At 38.9% G+C, this 24,898-nt stretch overlaps 1 protein-coding gene across 1 annotated transcript; it reads left to right on the top strand.

Annotated features, from left to right (window-relative positions):
* Positions 1-1,100: 1,100 nt before the first annotated feature.
* On the top strand, positions 1,101-24,711 carry LOC113066338 (serine/threonine-protein kinase 17A). The gene is made up of 7 exons (XM_026238242.1): positions 1,101-1,541; positions 13,107-13,319; positions 21,333-21,477; positions 21,678-21,804; positions 22,653-22,701; positions 22,855-23,034; positions 23,994-24,711. The coding sequence occupies exons 1-7, from the start codon at positions 1,393-1,395 to the stop codon at positions 24,229-24,231; spliced, it is 1,101 nt and encodes a 366-aa protein (XP_026094027.1). The 5' UTR covers positions 1,101-1,392; the 3' UTR covers positions 24,232-24,711.
* Positions 24,712-24,898: the final 187 nt, after the last annotated feature.

Consider the following 24,898-nt stretch of genomic DNA (forward strand, 5'->3'; position numbering starts at 1 on the left):
CTCTTATGACGGTGTTCATCATTGTGTTGCATTTATTGTTTATTATTCCCCAGGGAATAAATATGTTCCCGATGACTCTGAATGTTTTTTTTGGTAGGATGTCATCTCAAACTTGTTTTATTTATCACTGACAGAACTTGTGAAATGACTATCTGACCATTTGCTGTGCACTGTTCAGTTGATGATATAACGATGTAGCTATTTTTATCATTTTTATTTGTTGGCAGTTTTGTATTTTATATTCTTTTTGTATATGAGTTCAAGATAATGTGTCAAACAATTAATTGCATATGAAAACCCTTTACTTGCAATGCAAACTGATACAGTTTTTAATGAAAATACACATGTAAATATAATTATGAACAAATTCTGAATTACTCTGTATCAGCCTGATCATCTATTCTACATGAACAGACTTTGCTTTTCCCCAATCGTTGTACATAAATGTCAATAAACAATCTCTTGGTAGTAGGTTGTATTTATTATGTTCACTACAGTCTCTGGTTCACTCTCATCATTACTCAGTCCAAACACCAGAGGGCCTCGCGAGAATCTCTTCAATGTGTGTGGGAATGTTTCACTTCACTGAAGATGCAAATCTTTAAATAAGCTCAGAATAAGAGCAAAGTCTTATTATTATTATTACAATATCATCAGAAAAGGGACACTCTTATTTTAATATATTATATATTTTACTTTTATGTACTTTTTTATGTACATATTGTATGTATATACACACACACACACACACACACACACACACACACACACACATATATATATATATATATATATATATATATATATATATATACAATTGTAATTTTAGGTAAATGTTTATGTTAAATATAAATGCAAATCGCAGAGGATGATTGTATTTGAGTGACAAAAGTTCCTGTAAACATTATATGATTCCATTGTCCTCTCAAAATAAAACCCAACTTCGCGCTCTCTTATTTCTCAAATATATAATTATATAATTAATTAATTGTTCACCTCTTATTTGTCAAAGTCACCGTCAAGGACCACCTCCTTCCGCCCTCCGGTAAAAGCTTGATTGTGATTGGCGGACAGCGGTGTCAATCACGCCAGTTGTCCTGGCAACTGAGGTCTGAGCTCGGCTTGGCTTTAGTTGAGTCGGTGCGGATGAAAGCAGACGAGTCGAGGAGAGAGCAGTCATCATAAACTACAGCGTGTTTGCTCACTTCCGAGGAGTTTTAATCGAAGATGCAACTATCAGTAGTTTATATTTTAGACACGTTTACATGTTGTTTTTGTTAAATTAAAGTTTAGCGAGAGGAGCGGTTTTATTGTGATATCAGCTCAGCTGCAGGTAAAAGCGGCTGTAGGTAACTTACAGCAAAAACCGAATTTACGTTTATAACAGCCGTTATGATTCCTGAGCGTCCCGAGCCCAGGAGCAGTATCCGGTGTGAATCCGGTCCGAACCGCTCCGGTTTGCTGCGCGAGATCCGGACCGACATCAGGAGCGAGCCGTTCACCGAGCGCTATGACGTCATCCCCGGCAAAGAGCTGGGCAGGTGAGGCGCACCTTTACCTGAGTGTGTGTGTGTGTGTGTGTGTGTGTGTGTGTGTGTGTGTGTGTGTGTGTGTGTGTGTGTGTGTCAGCTGTGCCACGCTCAGTATATGTTTTGGCATGTTATCCTACTTGTTCTGGATTTGTGTATGTGCATGGAAACATTTTACATGCAATGTTCCCTGTGCGTTATGGATATTGCATGCATTTATTGCTAGCTGATCAATAAGTGAGCAGTTAAAGTCATGCATCACAGTGTTTACAACATCTGCACTGCTTCAGAGTGTTATTTTGCATTGCTTTGTCATTTAGATGGCTTTCAGATATTGATGCATTTTATATGGATCCGTTCAAGATAATGTGTAAAAAGTCACGAAAACCCTTACTTGCAATGCAAACAGATTAATTTGTTAATGAAAATAACTATATTTAAAGATCATCCAAATCTTCTGATCTCCAATTGCTCTAATGGACAGACTTTGCTTTTCCCCAAATCTTTGAGGATAGGCTATTGAATGTATTTATCACTTACACTGCGTACAGTTCAGTCAGTTTTAAATCATGCATCACAGTTTTTAACATCTACACGGCTTTAAAGTGTGTTTTTAGATGGCTTTCACATACATGGATCTGCACATTTAATGAAACACCCAATAAACTTTGCATGCAGTGCATTAAAGCTGGATCACATGATTGGAAAACAGTCGTTTGATGGCACACTGCGTCGATGCCAGGGCTCAGTGGTTTTTAAATCAGTAAGTCATACAGGGCACTGTATTGTTGGCGGGTGTTCCTTTGCCAAACCGCTGTAGGACTTCAGCACTATATAAACACTGCTCTGACTTCACTGCGCTTAGTCTTTTTTTTTTTTTTACTGAGGAGGACGTGCAGTGCATGCACAAAAAGTTTGGAGCTTGTGTAGCGTTTAATGCCCGTGCAAAACTAGTAGAAAAACTCACTTTAATTTGTCCAATATCAATAAAGTGCTGGTTGAGATGAACAGAGACATGTAGCTTTGTTGTGATGGACAGATGTTTGAACTCAAGTTGGACACTTGTGAAGTGTATTAGTCACAAGACAAACTCTCAAACATCAGCAGGCGAGTCTTTCTGATCCGTTTGTTTGTAAAACGCATCAGGACTAATGGGCAGAGGTTTGAAAGTGCAACTATCTGGACGTTCGCCAGCACCGTTTAGGCCAATTACATCTGAGTACAATAAAGCAAGAGAAAGACAAATCGGTGACTAGGTAATGTCCAATGTTTTCCCAATCTCTCAGCCGTTTCAGGATTCCAGGGATGTGATTGGCTGCTCCGAATGTGGATAATTGTATTCCTCTGCCACTGTGTTTTGGGAACACCCAGCGGATCAGAACCAGTGCTCTACCACTGTGTGTGGATGGCAGCCAAACACACTAGATCAACAAAATATGTCTTTGCCTTGCGTGTATGAGAGCAGCTTCTGCACGCTGCAGATTAGGCCTGAGGTATTTGATGGGAAGAGTGCCATGTAAAATGAAAAGTGTAATTTTTCAAACATTTGAGCGACATTTTATCTCATGCATCTTAGTGGGAAGTTCCTTAAAGCCGTGTCACAGATCCTGTAACGGCAGCGTGCCATAAACACTTCTGCTGGTGATAAAAAGGAAAGATGTCATTTAAAACCCTACATTTAATAAACTGAAATGCATCCCACTTATGCATTTTACAATAAAGATTTGAAGCAATAGTTCACCCAGAAATGAAATTTAGCTGAAAATGTGCTTTCCCTCAAGCCTTTCAAGATGTTGCTGAGTTTTTCTTCTTTTAAACGGCTCTAAACAAATATGTGGCTGGATTTTGATGCGAGAGACAACAGATTGAATTTATCAGCAAATCATTTAGGACACTAAATTAAAAGATTTCAAGGCAGACTTTGCTTAAATGAAAACTGCTGTGATTGTTTGTTCGATCACACACTTGTTCCACAGTTCAGCTTCAGTACAGAGCTCTGTGAACCCTTAATTAAGCTGGTATATTTGGGAGGGATGTGTTTGTGGTGTAAAAGCGGATGACACCATAGTCTCACTGTTGTCTTAAACAGCATGTCATCAGCTGGGAATTTCTCACCCATCTTTCATCAGTCTTTCATTTCTGGGTGAGTTCCGCTGCTTGATTGACGGATCTGTGCAGTGTGATTTTATATATTTTTCCCTTTGTATTCCCAATTACTTTTTTTTCTTTTTCCCAGAGAATTCCAGCTTTAACAGCCGAGTGGGGTGCCATGACATCATGGTCATGCCATTCAAGTCGTACAGGGCTACAAACCCAGTATCAACATCTGCTGTGCACCATGGGAACAGAGCGGGTGACAGTAGGGTGACGGCGATGTCATGTGAAAGCCAAGTTTGTTATTGAAGCCCTTTCAGTGCTCGAGTGTCAGAAAGACAGGGATGATCTGACCAAGTGTTTGTGTAAATTTGTCTAAAAATGTCATTTTAACCAACCGCTGCCACATTGGCAACTTTTTTAGCAAACTTTTTAAGACAGAACTAAGCACTAAAATATTAAACTGTGACATTATTGATAAGTCAAATTGTGCGGCTTGTATAGAAATTTATATTTTTTTTAATGTAGTTTTTCACAGAACTTTGCATAAAAATGTTTTTTTTTTTTAAATTAATGTATGTGTGTTTTAGAGCTCGACCGATGTATCGGTTTGCAGATATTATCGGCTGTTGTGTGCCTGTTGTCGATATATCGGTATTGGCGAATATGGCGCTAATATGAACCCTTTTTTTTTTACAGAACATATACTTCAGATAAAATTCTTGAAATTGTGTAATTAATTGGTTTGTCCAGCTCAATTGTTTGCTACGGTTGACTAGGGGTGTAAGAAAATATCGATACATGCGAGTATCGCAATATTTTGTTTGGCGATACTGTATCGATTCTCAAAAACAGAATATCGATATAAAAAAAATTCATGCAAGATACATGTCTGTTTCGTTTTGAGTTTATATCCTGGCCGCTAGATGACAGTCTTCATCTCTGAACGACAGAGTGACAGGGAATACTAGCTTTAGGGCACGCCACTAATGTTAGCGTTAATATTGCTGCTAGTAATGGAGGGTGAAAGAACTGTTCCTGGTTCGGTGTACAGAAGTGAAGTGTGCCGTCATTTGTATGAAGCCAAAAGAGTATCAATAAAGATAAATGCACACACTACATTCACATATGCACACATAGGATTCATACATGCACACACATAATTCATAAATACACACACAGGATACACAAATGCGCACAAAATTTACAAATGCACACACAAAATGTAAAAATCACAGAAGATTCACAAATGCTTACAAAATTCAGAAATGCACACACAATTCAGAAATGCAAACAACATTTACAAATTCACTCAAGATTCACAAATGCACAGGACAAGATTCAGAAATGTATTTCTGATGCACACACACATATATCTTGATTTACAAACTGCTTGCGGTCTGTGAACTTCACTGCATTTGTGTGTGAATTTTGAGACTCCTCTGACTTGGCTTGACACACAAATGCCTTTTTTTTTTAAACAGGGAATGTTCTGCAACCAATCAGATATCTCCCTTGTTTGAGCCAATCACAAGAATGCACCCCACGTGGGGGATTGTTTACTTGTAAGCCAATCAAACTACGACCTGCACCGTCTCATTTAAAATCGGATGTGTGGCAACATTTTGGATTTTCAGAAGACACCGAAGGTGTCGTTGATAAAAGCCATACTGTGTGTTCCACTCAGAGCTGGAGAAACAGCATTCTCTTCCAATCACGAACACTCCCGGTTACATTCAAAGGACCCTGGATCAAGTAGCAAAGCTTCCACCGAATTCTGAAAAGGCAAAACGAATTACCCGATCAGTGGCGGGTTTTATTGCCAAAGATCTGCACCCGTACTCCGTTGTGGAAAACCAAGGATTTCGCACGACGTTACAGGTACTTGAGCCACGATACACTTTGCCCCCGCCTCGTTATTTTAGTGAGACGGCTGTCCCCGCACTCTACAGTGAGTGTAAAGATCACATCTTAGAATCCCTAATTCTCCCTGTCATACAAATTGAGAACTGTTTATTCTTAATGATTGTTCATTGCAATTGTATGGCTTACCATTCATTCAGAGTTTGTTAATCCTGAAAATAACTGTTATTAAATTAAAAGTATTGAAAAATAAATATTGATAATCATTTTTAATTTGGCAATACTGTCAAACAGATATTCTAACTATATACAAAAAGCATAGTAACTCCAATTTTGGTTAAAATAAAAGTTTAGAGTATTTTTTGCACAGCAGGATAATTAATTAAGAATCGTTTTGGGAATCGGATCGGTCCTCCCAGAATCGGAATCGGATCGAATCGTTAAGTGCCTTAAGATTCCCACCTCTATTACCTCACGCAGCCGGCGACTCACTTTGCGCAGCAGGAGACTCACTTTGCGCAGCCAGAGAGTCACTTTCCTCACGCAGGGAACGACTCCCTTTTCTCACGAGTCACGCAGCGAGCGACTCACTTTCCTCAGCGAATGATTCACTTTCCTCACCCAGTGAAGTTGAGCGAATGATTCACTTTCCTCACGCAGCGGCGACTCACTTTTTGCAGCTGGAGAGTCACTTTCCTCTCTCAGCGGACCACTGACTCTCTCTTCATGTAGGGACCAAATATTATAATTAAAGTGACTTCTATATTGCATCCAAAAGAATATTTAGATATACTTAAAATATTCAAAAAGGTATAATTTTGTTTTTACTTTCATTAAAATATTTCAATAAAATGAAATAATTGCCTATTGCAAATTTATGAATCCATGGTTAACTTTTTTTCTGCAGTCACAGTCTGGGCTATATGTATTGAGACATTTTTAAATTTATATTTTGTAAAAAATAACAAAAATAAACCTGAATTGTAATCTAAACATCTGTATTTCCATACAATTTCATAAATAGGTTGTGTGAACGAGTTCATGTGATTGGTTTATAAGTAAACAACCACGTGGAGTGCGTTCTTGTGATTGGCTAAAAGAAGGGAGACATCTGATTGGTTGCTGATCATTCCATGCATTTGTGTGTTGAGCCAAGTCAGAGGAGTCTCAAAATTCACACACAAATACAGTGAAGTTCACAGACCGCAAGCAGTTTGTAAATCAAGATATATGTGTGTGTGCATCAGAAATACATTTCTGAATCTTGTTCTGTGCATTTGTGAATCTTGAGTGCATTTGTAAATGTTGTTAGCATTTCTGAATTATGTGTGTATTTCTGAATTTTGTGTGCATTTCTGAATTTTGTGTGCATTTCTGAATTTTGTATGCATTTGTGAATCTTCTGTGCTTTTTAAATTTTGTGTGTAAATTTGTAAATTGTGTGCACATTTGTGTATCCTGTGTGAGTATTTATGAATCCTGTGTGTGCATATGTGAATGTAGTGTGTGCATTTATCTTTATTGAGACTCTTTTGGCTCCATACATTTGTGCTTTTGTGGTAATGTCCACCGTTGAGGGCGCGCCTCGGTCCCGCTGCGTCCCGTGTGAAGAGATGCTCATGTGGGGAGTGTCGAGGCGGGCAGTCGGGTTTCGGTGATTCCACACTGAATATAAATACAAATATTAAAACCTTTGAAATCCAACTGAAAAGGTTTGACGAGTGTATTTATTTTACTGTTTTACAATTGTTTTGTTTTCTTTAGGAATCATGTAAGTACTTTTTTTTTTTTTTTTTTTTTTTTTTTACCGATATTAACCAGGTATAATTTTTTTGTTCAGATCAAAATGTAATTTAATTTTATGTTACAATTGTAAATTTTAAACTGTGAACCTGTAAAGCAGGGTCATATATATATATATATAATATTATTATTAACAATATGGTATTTTTACAAAATACATTTTATATGTATTATACATTTAACTTAATGATCCTGCAAGCACTTTAATTCCCAACACCACTGCCCTTTTAATCGTATCCTTTGTAACAATAAACACTACCGCTACCACTACCGTAAAAGTAATTTATTTATATATATATATATATATATATATATATATATATATATATATATATATATATATATATATATATATATATATATACTTTTGTGCAGCAAGGACAAGTTAAATAAAAATAAAATAAAAAAGATAAAACTTATATTTTTAGAAACAATTTCTATTTTTAATAAATGCTGTTCTTTTTAAACTTTTCCGTGTATATTGTGTGAAATTTTCCATATTTTCTGATGTTTGTAAAGTCACTTATTTGTCCGCATTAAGGCATGTCATGAAAACCAGATCTCTGTGGTGCATAATTACCACCGTTTAACGAGCGAGGTGCTGAAAGGACATAGTCAGGTCTAAATAAACAGTGTAAAGGCTTTCAGGTGAGGTAATGCTCTTTCTTAGATATTTCAGCAGTCTCTGTGGAGCATGAGAACAGGAGCCCCTCGCTCCCTCCGCGCCGGGGTCACAGGTCAGAGTTCATTATTCCTCCATGTCCCAGACACAGAACAAACAGAACAAGCTTTCACTCTTCTGTGAGTGTGCGTGTGCTGATGGGACTGTTTAGTCATATGTTGTTTTCATTCCCTGTCTTTAAGAGCTTTGTCACCCGTCGGAGACTAATCACCTGTGCTCTCTCTAGATGTCTGCTGATGAGTAATGCAGCACTTTCTCTGGTGTTTAGATAAAGTACACACTTGCTCACTTGGAAGAAAATAAAGCGCTGCTTCCCTCATATAACACATTAAGTGTAGCGTGGCAGAAAGGACATGGGGAAAATAGTTTTAAGCCTTTTTCACAGCTGACTATTTTTTAAGCGCTGTAGTGTGTCCGAAAGACCGCTACGATGTTCTCGTCCATCCCTGACTTAGTTTGCTTTTCTAAAACTGTCACTCCTGATGAGAAGCGGCCTGCAGTGATTTGACGAAACAAAGCCACCAGAAATCATTCACTTTTCAAAGAGAGTTGCCAGATCGAGTCAGTATGAGTGACAGAAACCAGCGGGGATGCGATCGAGTGCAGAGATCAAATTGGAAATGAAAAGATGATGCAGAGACTAGGGCTGAAAGGAAAAAAAGACATTGTGATATTTATGAAATAAGAAGTTATACAAGATTTTAAATCCAAACACGATCTTGTTGTTGTTTTAATAGAAAGGCATGAATATAATTTAAAATTTTAGACCACTGCAAGGACTGTTGTTGAAATCTAGTGCAATCAGAACTAGACTCCATATTTAAAAAAGAAAAAGAAACCGCATCATCATCTGTATTCTTTATCCAGAGTCTGGTTTTAATTCGACAAGCAAAAATGCATTGTAAACCCTCTTCTTTAGACAAACTGCAACTTCACAGTCTCAGAATTTCTGAATAACTTTCTAACTTGACCATGTAAACCTGGTAATCGAACACACAGACCATCTGCTCTTGATATGACCACTACTTCACATAAACCGTGACCCTGCCGTCAACCCTAGAGCCACACGTGAAAAGCACATAGCGCTCGGGTGTTGTCTGAGTCCAGAGGCTCTGGAAATGTGCTGACATGACCGAAAGAGTCTCCAAATCACAGTCTGTGCTTCCAGCAGCTTCAGAAGTCAGTCTTGGGTTAACCACACGGCGCTTTGAATTCCATACAATAATAGAAGTCATTTTTGACAAAACGTCTGCACCACATCATGAATCGTCTGTAAAATCTCATTTGTAGATCATCTGCTTGTATTGCAAACTGTTGTAGTGATTAGTTACAGATAGGATGGGGTGAGATGGCCCAATAATATCGTGTCCTTTCTTCAGTTGGTTGCAGTTTTTGCATACTTATTATATTGGGCTTTATTAAACTTTATGAAATTATAATTAATTTTTTAAGTAAATTTAATGAACCGTTTTCAGTCTTTAAACTGAGCTCTTACAGGATTTGATATCCTGTGGCTCCCTTGTGTGAACAATATTATGATCTTCATCTCTGTATCACATTAATATAAATGGCTGATCCCTTTTTTTTTTTTTTTTAAGATTACACATTTAATTATTACATTAAACTCACAGTTTTTTGCGATCTTATGTCATGCTTTAATAGTTGAATTTTCAACTTTCATATGTTAAGCTAAGCAGTAATGATACATTGTCACTTTTAAAATGGTTATGTAACAATTGCATTTAGTTTTGCTGCCTGCATTAATGGTGTGATTCAGGTCATTAACCCACAGCCCCCTCCCACCCCCCCAAAAAAAAAAAAAAAAAAACAAACAAACACACTGAATGCGCCAATACCATTTTTTTTCCTAAATTATCGTTCGGGGCACAAATCGGTGTGTGTCCAGCCTTAGCTACATTTTTATGGAGTAAAACAATATTGTTATTACGTATTTTATATAATTAAGTAACTAATAAAGTAACTTTCACCAATGCTGGTATATGCACCATCCTGTCAAGGGAAACATATATTGTGATGATTATGGTCATTGATTTATTGCCCAGTTACAGACTCCTGTGACGTCCATGCTTTGGCTGGCTGAGTGGCAGGTGTAATGTGAGGAGATTAGTTTCTGTATCACATTCCCTCGTGGCATTCGTATCTTGAGCAGCAGGACCAGATTAACACCACACTGTGGAAAAGAAGGTATGCCAAAGCCGCGCAGTCAAGGGCAGTCAAAGCCTATTAGGTTTTCAAAGGAGTGGATGGTGCTATAGTGTTTCTGAATCCGTCTCAATCAGAGCGATTACGAGACCGCTGGGATTTCATGAACGCTTTGTTCGAACACTTACAGTACTGTAGCAGCACGCTCATATTTTCTAGTCATAGTAGTTAGGCAGCTAACTTAATCTAGGGATGCACAACCATATTGTTGACCGATATTGAAATTTGGTGATATGTCAGTAACATTAAACCTCACTGGTCACTGCATGATGACAGTCATGTGACACGCAGGAACAGATGAGGGTTGATACGACACTGAAAACAATTATAAATGCAACATTTGTTTTTGCCTCCATTTTTCATGAGCTGAACTCAAAGATCTAAGGCTTTTTTCTATGTACACAAGGCCTATTTCCCTCAAACTGACTGTTGAATCAGTCACTGATCCTTTCCTGCACATTCACATCAAGATATTGATTGTTCCATGGGACACATGTTAGATGGGTTTTGTATGCGTATCATTTCGCGAAGACACCAATTACAGAGCTGCTTAATTTTACAGCAAGATTTTATTAAGCCAGCTCAGAACAAGACTGTTTTTTTTTTCACTTCAGCTCAGCCATTTGATTGTTCGTACAAGCCAATTAAAACAAAAGAGTAGTTTTCTTCATCTGTCCTTTTGAATTCATCAGATGCAATGCTTCGGGCTGAATGTGACTCAAGTTTTCACAAGGAATGCGGAAAGTTGTTTTCCATCCGTTTCCATTTTCCTGCATGAATATGTGTTTACCAGCAGAGCATGCATCCATCGAAATGACCAACACCGATGTTTTACTGATGTTTTTTGATATGCAGTTATCTGTGCTCCAGCTCTTTCACTTTCAGTTTTTTCCTGATTCACAGAGAAACCTTAAAATAGACAAATCAATCAAATCTAAAAAAGGGCCTGCTTTTGTGTAGACTGACAATAACAACACATTGTGCTTTTGTAAAATAAACAAAACCAACAGGGTGCACTTTCTGCCGTCTAGGTCTCTATGAGCAACTTTCCACACGACACAAACTCAACAAATTTGACAGACATGAGAAATGTCTATAGAAAGCTTGTCTAGTTTTAAATGAACACATTCAAATAAAAACTAAATAGTCTCTGATTATGTTATCCTTAAGGCTAAAAGCAGCCAAATGTATTAAACATCATAAAGCTGTCTTTTTAGGCATGGGTGTCATCTAGAATAAGTGAGGAATAATTGACGACGGGCCGTTGAATTAATAGAAAAACCATGCACACAGATTTATGAGCCAAGTGGAATTTAAATGCAGCTTCCAAAAGACAAAAATAGCCAAATAATATTTTTTTATATTTGATATGATCACAGCAGTGTGATTGTTCAGTGCTCACAGCGTCAGCTGCTAAATCTGCTGCCTTATAACAAATCACACACGATTAGTATTTCTGTCTGTTAACCAAAGAAAACTAAATTTTTTGCAATAAAAATGTTACAGTGGGGTGGTGTTGGCACAGTGGATAAGACGCATGCCTTTGGTGTGAGAGACCCGGGTTCGAATCCACTGTGAGACAGCAATGTGTCCCTGAGCAAGACACTTAACCCCTAGTTGCTCCAGAGGCGTGCGACCTCTGACATATATAGCAAATGTAAGTCACTTTGGAGAAAAGCATCAGCTGAATGTAAATATATATATACATACATACATGCATATATAAAATTAAAGTATTACAGTTGTTTTAAAGCTAAAAGGCTAAACTATTTTATGTTTGACTAAATTTGAAAGAATAAAGTTTAATTTCTATTAAGGTTTATAGGGATTTTAAGATGTAGTCTAATTAGTGATTTAAACTTACTGAGTAACTAAGTTACGTTTCAGACAGAGTAATTTAAATACAATATTGATGATGTAATTAGTAATAGTAACTAACCCAACACTGGTGTGTATAATGCCTAATCATAAACTTGTTCAGAAATAGTGACAAAAACATGATTATTAAAAAAATAACGTCTCTCTCTTTAAATGCCGTTTGAGTAAACAATATTAGAATAGGCCTACGATATATCTTCAGTCGGCTGCCTTTTTTTTTCTGCCAACATATTATAGATGATCATAAATTAAAAGTTTTGTTTGAAATTGCTTTATTACACTTCAGTTTATTGAATTAAATAGTAATTAAATCTTTAGCTCATATAGACGGTTTGTCTATAACACCGAGTCCTCCAGGTGTGCTGCAGAAGAGACACGGTTCATCCTGTATCTGTGCAGTACATCATCACTCCCAGAATCTCCTCAGGGGACGTGTGTCGGGGGCTAGAGGAGTTTTGTCTCATCGTGTTCCCCTGCTTCTTTTAGTTCAGCGCTGAAAGTGGGACACAGAGGGTCAGTTTGGGCATGCTGATGATTTCATCCTGCAAATATCCCAGCGGGACAAAAGCACGTTCAGACGCAGTGATAACAAGTGTGCCATCTTTAGACACACAGCCCCCCGCCCCCCGCTGCACCCTTTCACGTCCCTCAAAGCCTCTGGCTCCGGCCTTTCTCTCTGTCTGTGTGTGTGTGTGTGTGTGTGACCCATGCTCTTCTATGGGATGTAAAAATCAGCCAAATCTTGGTGAATATTCATGTGAACACTGTTTTTAGTGAAGATCTGTGAGTTTCAGGCTGTGTTTGACGGTAGTAAACGCTGTAAAGCTGCTGATGTGACTCGTGTCCTCAAATATTGAGATGCAGACTCTGAAAACCCAGCGAGCGTCACGTGTGTTTGTGTGAAAGAGTGATATGGTTTGCTGAGACTGATACATGCAGACTTATTCAATATGCACTGAATGCTGTGTGATCCTACACAATCTGGTGTGATGTCTGAGATCTTCTCACCCTAACACGTTCTGTCTCCCCGTCAGAGGAAAGTTTGCTGTGGTGAGGAAGTGTGTGGAGAAGAGCTCAGGGAAAACCTATGCAGCGAAGTACATGAGGAAGAGGAGGAAGGGTCAGGACTGCCGGACGGAGATCCTCCACGAGATCGCGGTGCTGGAGCTGGCAGCGCTCTGTCCACGAGTGGTCAATCTCCACCAGGTCTACGAGACGGCCAGCGAGATGGTGCTCGTCCTGGAGTAGTGAGTATCACACAAACATGGCTTAGTCACGCTGATCCTGCATAATTACTCATTTCACCTCACAAAAACCACTGAATTATCCCTCATTTTAGGGTAAAAATGGTCTATTTGCACGAGGATAGAGATATCTGTGAGAAGCAAAGTGAAACGTCCTCACATTACGGACCGGATTCTTTAAATTAAAGTAAAAATAAGAATGGTATGATAATGTTATACTAAAACTAAAATTCAAACAATGGAAAAACCATTAAGATAACATAAAAAATGCATAACGTGGACTTTGAACGATTACGTAATTGTGGCATCAATAACTGTAATTGCGATTAGAAATTAGATTTAATAGTGCAGCCCTACTATCTATTCTGTTGTGGTGTTGGATCTCATTCAGTCGATGCATTACTGGTTTTCAGGCTTGTGAGTATACATTGGGCCGTTCCTTAATCTGTAATCAACATCCAGGCTCAAATATATCGAGGTAAAATCCCATCGTATCCAAGTAAGGAAGTACATGGAGACTGAGCTCAGATCAGCGGAGCATGCTGAAATAAGAGATGAACCCGAGTACACGGAGCGAGTGAAAACTAAAGCGCACTAATCCATCTATAAACCTCCACAAAGAGAAACTGAGCATGCCCCAGTGAGCACTCGCTATTCCAGCAATGATCAGCATCCACACACACACACACACACACACACACACACAGTTATTGTGGTAATGCATGCGTGTGCACTGGAATATTGGGTTTCCCTTGCAGCCAAATGCTGACATTGACATTGAACTTTGGGCTATGGACAAAGCATCTCCGGGCCCTTCTGGTGCTCCTCATCTTTACTGTACAGCTGCTGGAGTCCTTCACCCCTCTTAATGCACTCAATATTAGGGGTGTGCATGTGCAATATTTATCGTCTGTGATATTACAGCTAGCTGATGTTAACAAGTACCTAACTTGCTTTGTAATAATAAAAACACTTCTAAAAGCATTCACTGCCTGATGAAGCCTATTAGAACAAAGTTAGACTGGTGATTAAAGTTATGAAAAGGTTTTGTTTCTTACAGGATGTGATTAAAGTTACATATCACACATGCAAGAGTGCCGTTTTCCTGAATATCAGCACGAGTGTGATCACGAATGTGATTTTAACTTGTACTACAGTTCAAACAACATGAAAATAATATTGAGTGAGTTACATTTTAGACATAACATGTAGGGATGCTCGGATCCACCTTGTTCACGTCTGATACGGTTTCTGATACCTAGGCTTCAGTATTGGCTGAAACTGATCTCAGTCTGATACCAGTGAAGTTTATTCCCCCCATTGAAATATTTCAGGTTAAAAAAATGTATAGTCTCTTTTTACCCCTGTGTTTTGTTCTCACAGACGCCTGATATCAAGTAACAGAACAACATTGAGCTCGGGCAAGAAGATAAAGTTATTTTTGCAAAATCATAGGCATGTATTTACAAATCAAGTATAATAACGTGAACACAGCATGATCTTGGAGAGAGCTTTACGGAGTTGTAACCAAACGTGACCAGGGTTTAAAGGCTGAACAAATCACTGAATTCCACAGTGTGATCCCAATATGTGGGATGTGTGTGCGCAAGACGCCAGCGCGATCAAAGAGCTGACACACAAAAAAAAAAGATTAATAATAGTATTTTAGTAGTAAGATATATTCAGCAAAAGCGCTATTAGTTGTGGCTTCACCATTTAGTGACCTAATTGAATGCACCAGAAACGTATCGGTTACAACGCCTTTTAATTGCTGTTCTGAATCCAGCAATTGTTTATTTAAAAGTGATGAGCTCTGATTATGACCAGTGTGGTATAAAAGCTTTGTGTATTAAAAGGACAATTCGTTAGCTGGAAAATGTAACATCGTGGCCATGCTTTTGGATGCCGTTTGGGCTTTAAAGCTGCATTTGTGCTTTGTTCTGGTTTATAGTTGGCCACTAGCCCGGTCCTCGATTAATCGTTGACATCCCTAATCAATTTATATTGTGAATGTAATGCATGGTAACTTGTACAACAGTTCTAAAAAACAGTATCACCAACCAAAAATGTTACAAAACCCGAATCAGAACATTTGTGAATCTCAGAGAAACTCGCGACTGCTAATTCCTGAGGTTTATTATGAATGTGAATTGAATCCCTACACGTATGTCAAAGCATTTGCACTTTGGCATTGGAATATAATGCAGATCCTCCAGTATAAAGCGGGTGGAGCGTGTCGGTTGGTGCAGCTGCCTCTGTCCCGGTTGACCCGGTTCCCAGTGTCCGGCGTGAATGGACTGACCTCGCGAGGGAAGAGGGGTCAGCGCAGGAATTTTAATCTGCCCCTCCACACACACAGAGCCCATAGACTCTTCCCAACCATGGAAACTGACGAGATGCCTACATTTACAACGAGTCGTGTTGAGGAAGAGCAGAAGAGAAGCCATGAAAGAATGGACTGTGATGAGGAAGAGTTGATTATCTGGTGGCGTGCGTGACCGTATCGACGGGTTCGTTGGTCAACACCAATCCCATGTTCTCCGGTGACTCCCTGCAGGCCGATCTATATCAGTCGACTGGGTTTGGACGAGCAGCGAGGTCACTCTCGTTTCCTCTCACCCACCAGCGATGGCATGTGTTCAGCTGAGTTCAGATCGCTCATCATCTGCCCACACGGCTGTCCTTCACCGGCAGCTGTCTCCAATCATGCAAGCCAGAGCCCGAATCAAAGAATAGGGGGATTTCCAGAATGCATTGTTAAAAATCGTTTGGGATTTTCTGCCACTTTTATTGCATGCATAACCAACATTTTACAGTTTGTTCATGTACTTTAGAAACCAAGACGGGTGTTAATAGTTTCACTTGCTAAGATTATTCTTGTTATTTCCATTGTGCACTCAGTTGTGCTTCAGTTTTAACCCAAATGCTTACAGGGAAGAAATTTTCCCACTGATTTATAAACTAAAGAGCAGTATTACTGATCACAAAACCGAATGAATGAATGCTTGAAAATGGTGCATTCATTATTATTCTTAATGAAAAACACCAATAAAATAGTACAGAGGCAATCTTGTTAATATTAAACGGATACATTTTACACAGTTTTTTAAAAAGCATAATTGTTGATTATACCCCTGACATTTTAATTGCGATTAATTCATTATTGTAATTACAATTGAATGATGTTTCTACCATTGTTTGCCAAACACTCTATACTTTTATTAGTATTAAGCTTTAAATGTCAACTACACATCTGATTGGTTTCTTTAAATACAGTAAAACATGCAGGTCAACCCTAACTGTTCTGGTATACTAAAACTAAAACAATGGAAAACCCTTAAGATAACCTGTAGAAAGGAAAAAGAAAAACACATCTTAAACACGCAGAACAACATGAGGACTTTGAACGATTAAATTTCCACTTTGAATGATTAAGTGTATGTTATCACGGTAAGAAATTCGGATAATTGTGCATCTCTATCTCCTATTCATGTGATAAGTGTAATCTGACTTGTGAAGTAATGTAATCGAACACAAATCTCCACTTGATAGCATGCACAACGACATGCATGTTGGAAAGTCTCGCCTTTGACCAATGTTTTGCTGTTTTTCTCCAGTATGTATGACAGATAAAACTGTTTTTGTGCTTGTTTGAACTAGTTCATGCATCTGTTGTTGTATTTGTTTCTCTTGACAACGCTTTAATTAGACTCATGTAAGTGCACTGGTGCTCATGCTGCACATGTTCAAGCTCTTTGGTATCGTGACAACTCTAGCTAATTTCGGCAGTCGATACAAACCCATCCCACTAACAGCAAGGCTCCACATAATTTGTGATGCACGCTAGCTCACACACGCTGTGCAAAGCCTAAATCTGCAGTAGATTAGTCAAACTGCTTCCAAATAAATAGATATAAATAACTGGAGCAGCTGGTGTATACAGAGCTAGCGTAACGGTGTCAAACCGGCCGGTCAGTTGTGTTTCTGTCATTGATTAGTTGTATGGAGTGTCCAGCCATCACAAATTGCAAGGTAGGCAGGACTGAGTTTTTATCAGTGAGTAATTGATGAAATGTAATAACTTTAGCAGCGATCCACGGCCCTGTTTTAGACGGCAGTTGTCAGTGAGCTCCTGATTGCCTTCATATGGTGCAGTAAATCTGCTCTGACCGCATCTTGCCAAGACCCAGGGGGTCGGACGAGCCATTAGGCAGATAATAGATTACACCGGCAGATTAGCATCCACAGACAAGACCAGGAACCTGCTGCCCAAGCAAATGTTCAACTTTGACCCCGATAAGCAGGATAAGCATTTTTTCCAGATGAATTCACCTGGGGTCTATAAACCTGTCCGGAGAGGTCACATAAGGTCATCATGAGCCAGACTAAATGGATGCAGACTTTTAGTAAACAGTGCAAACCAAATAAAGTCTGTAATCTTGTCTACAGAATTGATTGCATTAACAAGCCAGTAACCCGACGATGTATCCTTCTGACTCCCCCATTATCAAACACAATATTTCAAAAGCTTCAGCAAAATAATAACACAGTTCAGTAATAGAAATAATTAAAATAATAAAATGTCACCAGGGTTCACACCAATTGCATGCATTTTTTGTCATTTTTTCAGCCGATTGTTGAGCTCTTATTAGGGGTTAGATCAAAAACATGATACAGAAGCAGAAAAGCAGAAGTGTCTCTGGGTAAAGTGCCTGAAATTAGCCCTTTTCTCCGCGTCAGCACTGTCTGGTGTGATAGCAGCGCTCTGTAAGTGCTCTTTCCATGGAGGGGAAGTGGAGCGTAATGCATCTCTCTCTCTCTCTCTCTCTCTCTGATCTAGTGTGTGAAATCCAGAAAGAGCCAGTTGTAGCCGACAGCTTTTTCTTTTCTTTCCATCTTTACTTGGGTCAGGGATATTTCGGGGCACTGGGACGTTTTAAAGGAGGGGATGTGGTTTTGGATGGAATGATAGAGGGCTTATTCATGCTCTGTGGCTGTTTGGGGTGAGTCGGGGCCCCGGGGGCTGGATCGGGCCAGGCTCATTGAGGCGAGAGCTCCAGCTGGGAGTTCATAATGTCATCGCTCTCAGCGGCAGCACGTGAGCGGCCGGACCGTGGCCCCGAGAGAGAGAGAGAGAGAGAGAGAGCAATTTCTATGTTGTTTTTTGATGCTTTGGCAATACAAAATGTATTTTTTTGTCATGCCAATAAAGCCTTCTGAATTGAATTGAGAGCGAGAGAGAGAGAGAGGGAGGGATCGTCCACCACTCGGTGGATTTAATCTCCAGAGCCAGGGTTGGGAAAGCCCTGCCCACACTGCTGGTTTAAAGAGGTCATCAGATGCCTATTTTCCAAAAGTTATTAATATGATTCTTCAGGGTCTTAATGAAAAGCCTGTAACACAGTTTGGTTAAAAATTCTCAATGGTAGTGTAAAACAACAGCTTTTTTACCCCGTCAAAAACAGCTCTTTTAAGAGTGTGCGGTTTTGTAACATGTTCCTTTAAATGTTAATGAGCTCTGCTGACTCCGCCCCTCTCTTCCAAGTCGCTCTATGAGGGACTGTTTACTTTAGACACATTCATTGTGAAACTTGCTAATAAGCACATTATTAGGAAAGCGATTTGCAAAGGTTCATTAAACCTTACACTCATTTCTTCTGGAGGAGAAGCTGGATCACAAATGATTAACGCAAAAATAGTCACTGACTCCGGCAGCACATGGTGGATCTGACGGTAATGCTGTTTATGTTTGCCGTTCTCTCACTCCTCAGCGGTTTCCTCCTCCACAGTAGGAGATTACAGCGACTGCAGCTCCTGGGGTGTGAGATCAGAGCCCGAATGGAGGCCGAGGACTAAATGGAGGAGTGTTTTCTGCTCTCTCTGCCTCTGCTCTCTCACCATACAGCTGCTTTAGTTCTGACATACTTCTTCTTAATGTGTTTCTAAGTATTATTCTAAGTATTACCTTTATTTATATATATATATATATATATATATATATATATATATATATATATATATATATATATATATCCGGCTCAGTGTGTTTTTGTTAGTTGACAGTGAAGAGCTTCTGGGAATAGATCTGTTTGATCTCTAATGTGAAGGCCATCCAGAGGAAAACTATGTGGAGTAGTGTGGGCTGACCCCTGCGTTGCATTAGTGATGTGATCACTCAGACGTACCCTCATCCGGCCCCGAAACATGACCTAGTTCTCTGCTGGCTGGATGTGTGCATGGCTCTGTCGGTTGTGGATCGGTTCGGCTCCGCTTGGGTTTAGCACGACACACGAGCCTCTGAAAGCACATGTTTAACAGCTGTGAGGCGTCGAGGGTCACATGACAGTCCTGATGTACTGTTTTATCAACACTGAGCATTGCTTTAGATCTGACAGAATAGAATGGGGTTTGTGTGTGTGTTTATATGTGGTCATGGTTAACTAAAACTATTAAAAATGGTCATTAGTCATTGAAATAAAGCTGTAATATAATGTAAATGTTCTGTGTAAAATGTAAATATTAGAAATGTTGAAGTACTGAAACATCAACTAAACTAAAAATGAAATAAAATTAGATAAAACAATACAAAAAAAGGAAAATGGAAACCTAAAATGAAAAGCTGGGTTCCAAACAGCATTTATTTTAATTTACTAAAACTTTTAAAAACATTTTGTTAAATGGAGAGAGATAAGAAAAAAAATAACACCTGAGAATAGTTGAAACTGAAAGTTAAGCTAAATTAGTAATATTAAAACACACTGGTACTTAAAGAGATAGCTGACCCAAAAATGACAGTGTGATGTTTATCTGTGATGTATATCTTCATTAAAGATGAAGGTTAGTTTGATTCTTCAACACACGTCTCCACCTTCACACAGAGCTTATCTCTGAAAAACATGATGCTGTGTTAATGATGGAGCCGGTTAAGCCTGGTGTTTTGAGCATCAGCGTTACTGTTGCTCATAATTAGAGGTTTTGAAAGATTGGGATTTGAGCAAAGGTGTCCTGATATAATGGAATTTTCTGCACGTTAAATATTAGTGTTGTACCAAAACTTCAGTTGTCTCTACCAATACCAGTAAAACCAGTATGTCTATATATTGGTTATAGTGAAACGGTTCACTCTGAACGGACTGGAAATAAAATAAAAAATGTTGCGTTCAGACACTCAACAAACACGTCTGTGATTGGTTGCAATGCTCAAAGCTGCAAAAACATGTAAACAGAAACCTCACACAAATACAGGAGCCTTTAGAAGCATCTTTGTTAAAGCGTTAAACAAACCAGTCAGCTACAGGGAGAATCACAGCACTGCAGACTCTGGTATAAGCCAAAAAACAAAGACACAAGACTGTGTATTAACGGCTTTAGTGAAGAACTACAATCCCATGATCCACTGCAAAGGACTTAATAATGCAGATATTTAAAACAATCATTTAAATTTGTAGATTGTTTATTTATAGAAACACTGTATTTGAAGTTTATTGCGGAATATGCAGATGTATATTCAAGTGTTTAAATGTTTTGCAGTGCTACATAGGATTGGGCAGAGCTTAGTCCTCATTTCTACAGCTCTGTGATTGGTGGATTCTGTAGAGCATCATGGGTAATGTAGTTTTTCACCAGGGATTCTGCTGTTAAGCATAAGTTGAAATCATGCACTGATGCACTTTACTGAACTGAAACGCTTGCATATTTAGAAGAAGAACAGGATGTGTAGGGATATTTTATTTTTATTTTTCATTTATTTGAAATGGAAATCTTTTGTAACTCTATAAATGTCTTTACTGGCTGTTTTGATCAATATAATGCATGGAAAAGAGCAGCGTGGAGATTCTTCAGAAACTCTCCTTTACTGTTTCACACAAAAATATCACTGTGAGTATTTTGGGTGAGCCATTTCTTGAAGGATGAATGTGTGTGTGTGTGTGTGTGTGTGTGTGTGTGTGTGTGTGTGTGTGTGTGTGTGTGTGTGTGTGTGTGTGTGTGTGTGTGTGTGTGTGTGTGTGTGTCCAGCGCTGCCGGAGGAGAGATCTTTACCCAGTGTGTGGCAGACCGTGACGAGGCCTTCAGTGAGCGAGACGTGAAGAGACTGATGAAGCAGATCCTGGAGGGAGTCTCCTTCCTTCACAGGAACAACGTGGTGCATCTGGACCTCAAAGTACGTCAGGATCTGATTGGGTGTATAAAGGTGTGAGGGCGGTGTTTGAAGGACTGGACTGAATACATTAGCTTTATTCACCAGAGCTACAAGTGTGTGATTATACTCCGCAGAATTAGGAACATATCATTATAGCGCCGTTCTGATTATAGCTTTCCGTGAGCGGTGTCTTTATTGTCTGTCGTGTTTCTCTCCTCCAGCCTCAGAATATCCTCCTGACCAGCGAGTGTCCTGTCGGGGATATAAAGGTGGTGGACTTCGGCCTGTCCAGGCTGGTCAGCAGCGGTCAGGAGCTCAGGGAGATCATGGGCACACCGGAGTATGTGGGTAAGACCAGAAACAACATGAACACAGCTGCCATGAGCACGCTTTACTGAAACAACAAGCCCACTGTGCATTATCTGATGATCAAACTCCAACATATATATATATATATATATAATAGATAATATATAATAATATATAATAAAAGCTCTATGGGTTAATGTTTGAAGGCAAACAAATCAATTAAAACTGTGTCATAATATATGTATGTAATTGATATTATCATTGTTATTATTAAATATAATGCTAATATTAATAGTTGTGGTTCTCTTTGCATTCAAACTTTAAACCATGCAGCTTTTGTTTTGGCAGGAAACTGCAGGGAAATGCTCTTTTGAAATGTTTTTAGTGTCTCATTATAAACTTGAGCATATATTGTATTTTTAAATGCATGTTATAAGTGTCTCTTTATTATTGCATTGAGTGCGAACGCCTGTCATCCGATTACATCTTTATATGTCCCTGGAGCACAAACCAGTCTCGAGTCTCTGGGGTGTATTTGTAGCAATAGCCAAAAATACATTGTATGGGTCAAAATGATTGATTTTTCTTTTATGCCAAAAATCATTAGGATATTAAGTAAAGATCATGTTCCATGAAAACATTTTGTAAATTTCCTATCGTACATATATCAAAATGTAATTTTTTATTATTAATATGCATAGCTAAGAACTTAATTTGAACCACTTTAAAGGTCATTTTCTCAGTATTTAGATGTTTTGCATCCTGGTCTTCACTGGTGTTTGGCGAGTGTTAGTTGCAGACCCTGATCAGATAATGCTGCACACACACCGCCAGTCAAACACTTGGACACACTGACCTTGTTTAACCGGTTTACTTTCTCATTCCAGCACCAGAAATCCTGAATTATGAGCCAATAAGCACAGCGACTGACATGTGGTGAGTTATTTTCCCTCCTCCTGAAGCTCATTATTCCTCCGTGAATCCTTCTCTGGTCATCTGAACATGTTTCGGTGTGATTTCCTCTAAACGAGCTCTTGGTGTGTTCTTGTGATGTGTGTGTGTGTGTGTGTGTGTGTGTGTGTGTGACAGGAGCATCGGTGTCCTGGCGTACGTGATGCTGACGGGGATCTCTCCGTTCCTGGGGGACAACAAGCAGGAGACCTTCCTCAACATCTCTCAGATCAACATCAGCTACAGTGAAGAGGAGCTGCAGCGTCTGGACGGAGACGCCATCGGCTTCATCAAGAGCCTGCTCATCAAAGAGCCGGAGTAAGACCGACAGAGACCCTCATACAAACACTCAACTCTATTCATCCGGACAGATATAATATAGCACGGTTTCCACAGAAATATTGAGCAGCACAGCTGTGTTCAACACTGATAATAATCAGAAATGTTTCTTGAGCAGTAAATCATCATATTATTCTGATTTCTGAAGATCATGTGACACTGAAGACTGGAGGAATGATGCTGAAAATACAGCGGAGCATCACAGAAATACATTACACTTTAACACAGATTCACACAGAAAACAGAGGATTCACACTGGAGTAATATTTCACTGTTTTACTAATTTTGCTGTATTTTTAATAGCAGCCTTGATTGAACATGAGAGACTTCTTTCAGAGGCATTGATAAAATCTTACCAACCCCAAACTTTTGAACAGTAGTTATGATGAATATTATTATAATTTGTATTATTATTATTATTGTTGTTGCTGTATTAAATCTTTTAATTAGTTTTGTTAGTATTTACTAATGTCTCCACTGATGTTTTTCCTCAAATGATAACACATCTTGGATTATGATGTCATTAAGAAGTCTATATCACACACAGGTTTTCTCTTAAAGGGGTAGTTCACCTGAAATGTAAAATTTCACTCGCCCTCATGTTGTTCCAAACCTGTACGTTTTTTTTTTGTTTTTTTTTTTTCTGCTGATCACTGAAGATGATGTTTTGAAGAATGTTGACGGCCAAACAGTTGACGGCACCCATCTATAAAAAAAAAGAAATTCATACTATGGAAGTCAATGGCTACCGTCAACTGTTTGGTTCCCAAAATTCTTCAAAACATCCGCAAGTGTGTTCAGTTGAGCTCAGAAGAAGATAAGTAAGAGATAACAGAATTTGCATTTTTGGATGAACTATCCCTTCAAGAGAACATTTAATGCTAAAAATGAACGTGTCTGTGATCATATGTGTTCTGATGATGATCTGCTGTCCTCAGGAGCCGAGCCACGGCTGAAGACTGTCTCAGACACCGCTGGCTCCAGACGGACGAGAGCCCTGATGAAGATGAAGATGAGGAGGAGCTGATCGTGATGGCCTCCTACACCCTCGGTGGGTGCCGTCAGTCCTCTGAGACAGACGGCCTGACCCCGGATCAGAAGGCCATCTCCAAACGCTTCAAGTTTGAGGAGCCGTTCTGCGCCCTGCAGGAGGTCCCAGGAGAGTTCATCTACTGATGTCTGCTCAGGATGTGCTCTCGTCTCTGTGTGCTGCTGTGTTTTCATGCTTCTGTTACTGAAGCCTTGCTGTGGTTCTCTCGCATTTCTCTCTTTGTTTTAGTTTTTTTTGGTGCCTTGCTTAAATATCTGATAAGGGTCAAAACTTTTTGTTTTCTTCTTTGCCATGTTTGTACAAAATTAAAGTTGTTTGTTTTTTTTCTTCGATATTGAGGGAAAGAAGAATTAAATGTAAATTAATCCGTTTTATTTTTAGTATCTCCGAGTCTTGATTAAAAAAAGCCATGTGTGTGTTGATCTTGAGAGCGGCCGCTCCGGTCAACACGTGTTTATGAAGAACTGTGTCTGTCTTTCTGTGTGTTCAGCTCATGTTAGAGATATAACTGTATATTGATTTGTCACTGTAAAGAATATTTTTAATGGCAACACATTTCAAAGTGACCGTCTTGATGCTGTAAATAAAAGTTTGTCTTAACTGTTGCTCTCTCTTTATTATTGTTGTTATTATTACTTAAGTATGTAAACAGAAACTAAAATATGGCATGCTATTTAACTCTTATAATCTTGATTCATCAGGCTGTGCTTTGAATTTAAGCACTTAACAATACCTAAGAAACTTTTTTTTTTTTATAATTATTGGAGATTTATTTATTTTTTATTTCGGTCC

Source organism: Carassius auratus, chromosome 49 (genome assembly GCF_003368295.1).
Source record: "Carassius auratus strain Wakin chromosome 49, ASM336829v1, whole genome shotgun sequence".
In the NCBI taxonomy this organism is placed as follows: Eukaryota; Metazoa; Chordata; class Actinopteri; order Cypriniformes; family Cyprinidae; genus Carassius; species Carassius auratus.

Coding starts and splice junctions, on each gene's coding strand:
- LOC113066338 (XM_026238242.1), top strand. CDS start 1,393: ATGATTCCTGAGCGTCCCGAGCCCAGGAGCAGTATCCGGTGTGAATCC. Junction 21,478..21,677: donor TGGTGCATCTGGACCTCAAA/GTACGTCAGGAT, acceptor TCTCTCCTCCAG/CCTCAGAATATCCTCCTGAC. Junction 22,702..22,854: donor AGCACAGCGACTGACATGTG/GTGAGTTATTTT, acceptor TGTGTGTGACAG/GAGCATCGGTGTCCTGGCGT.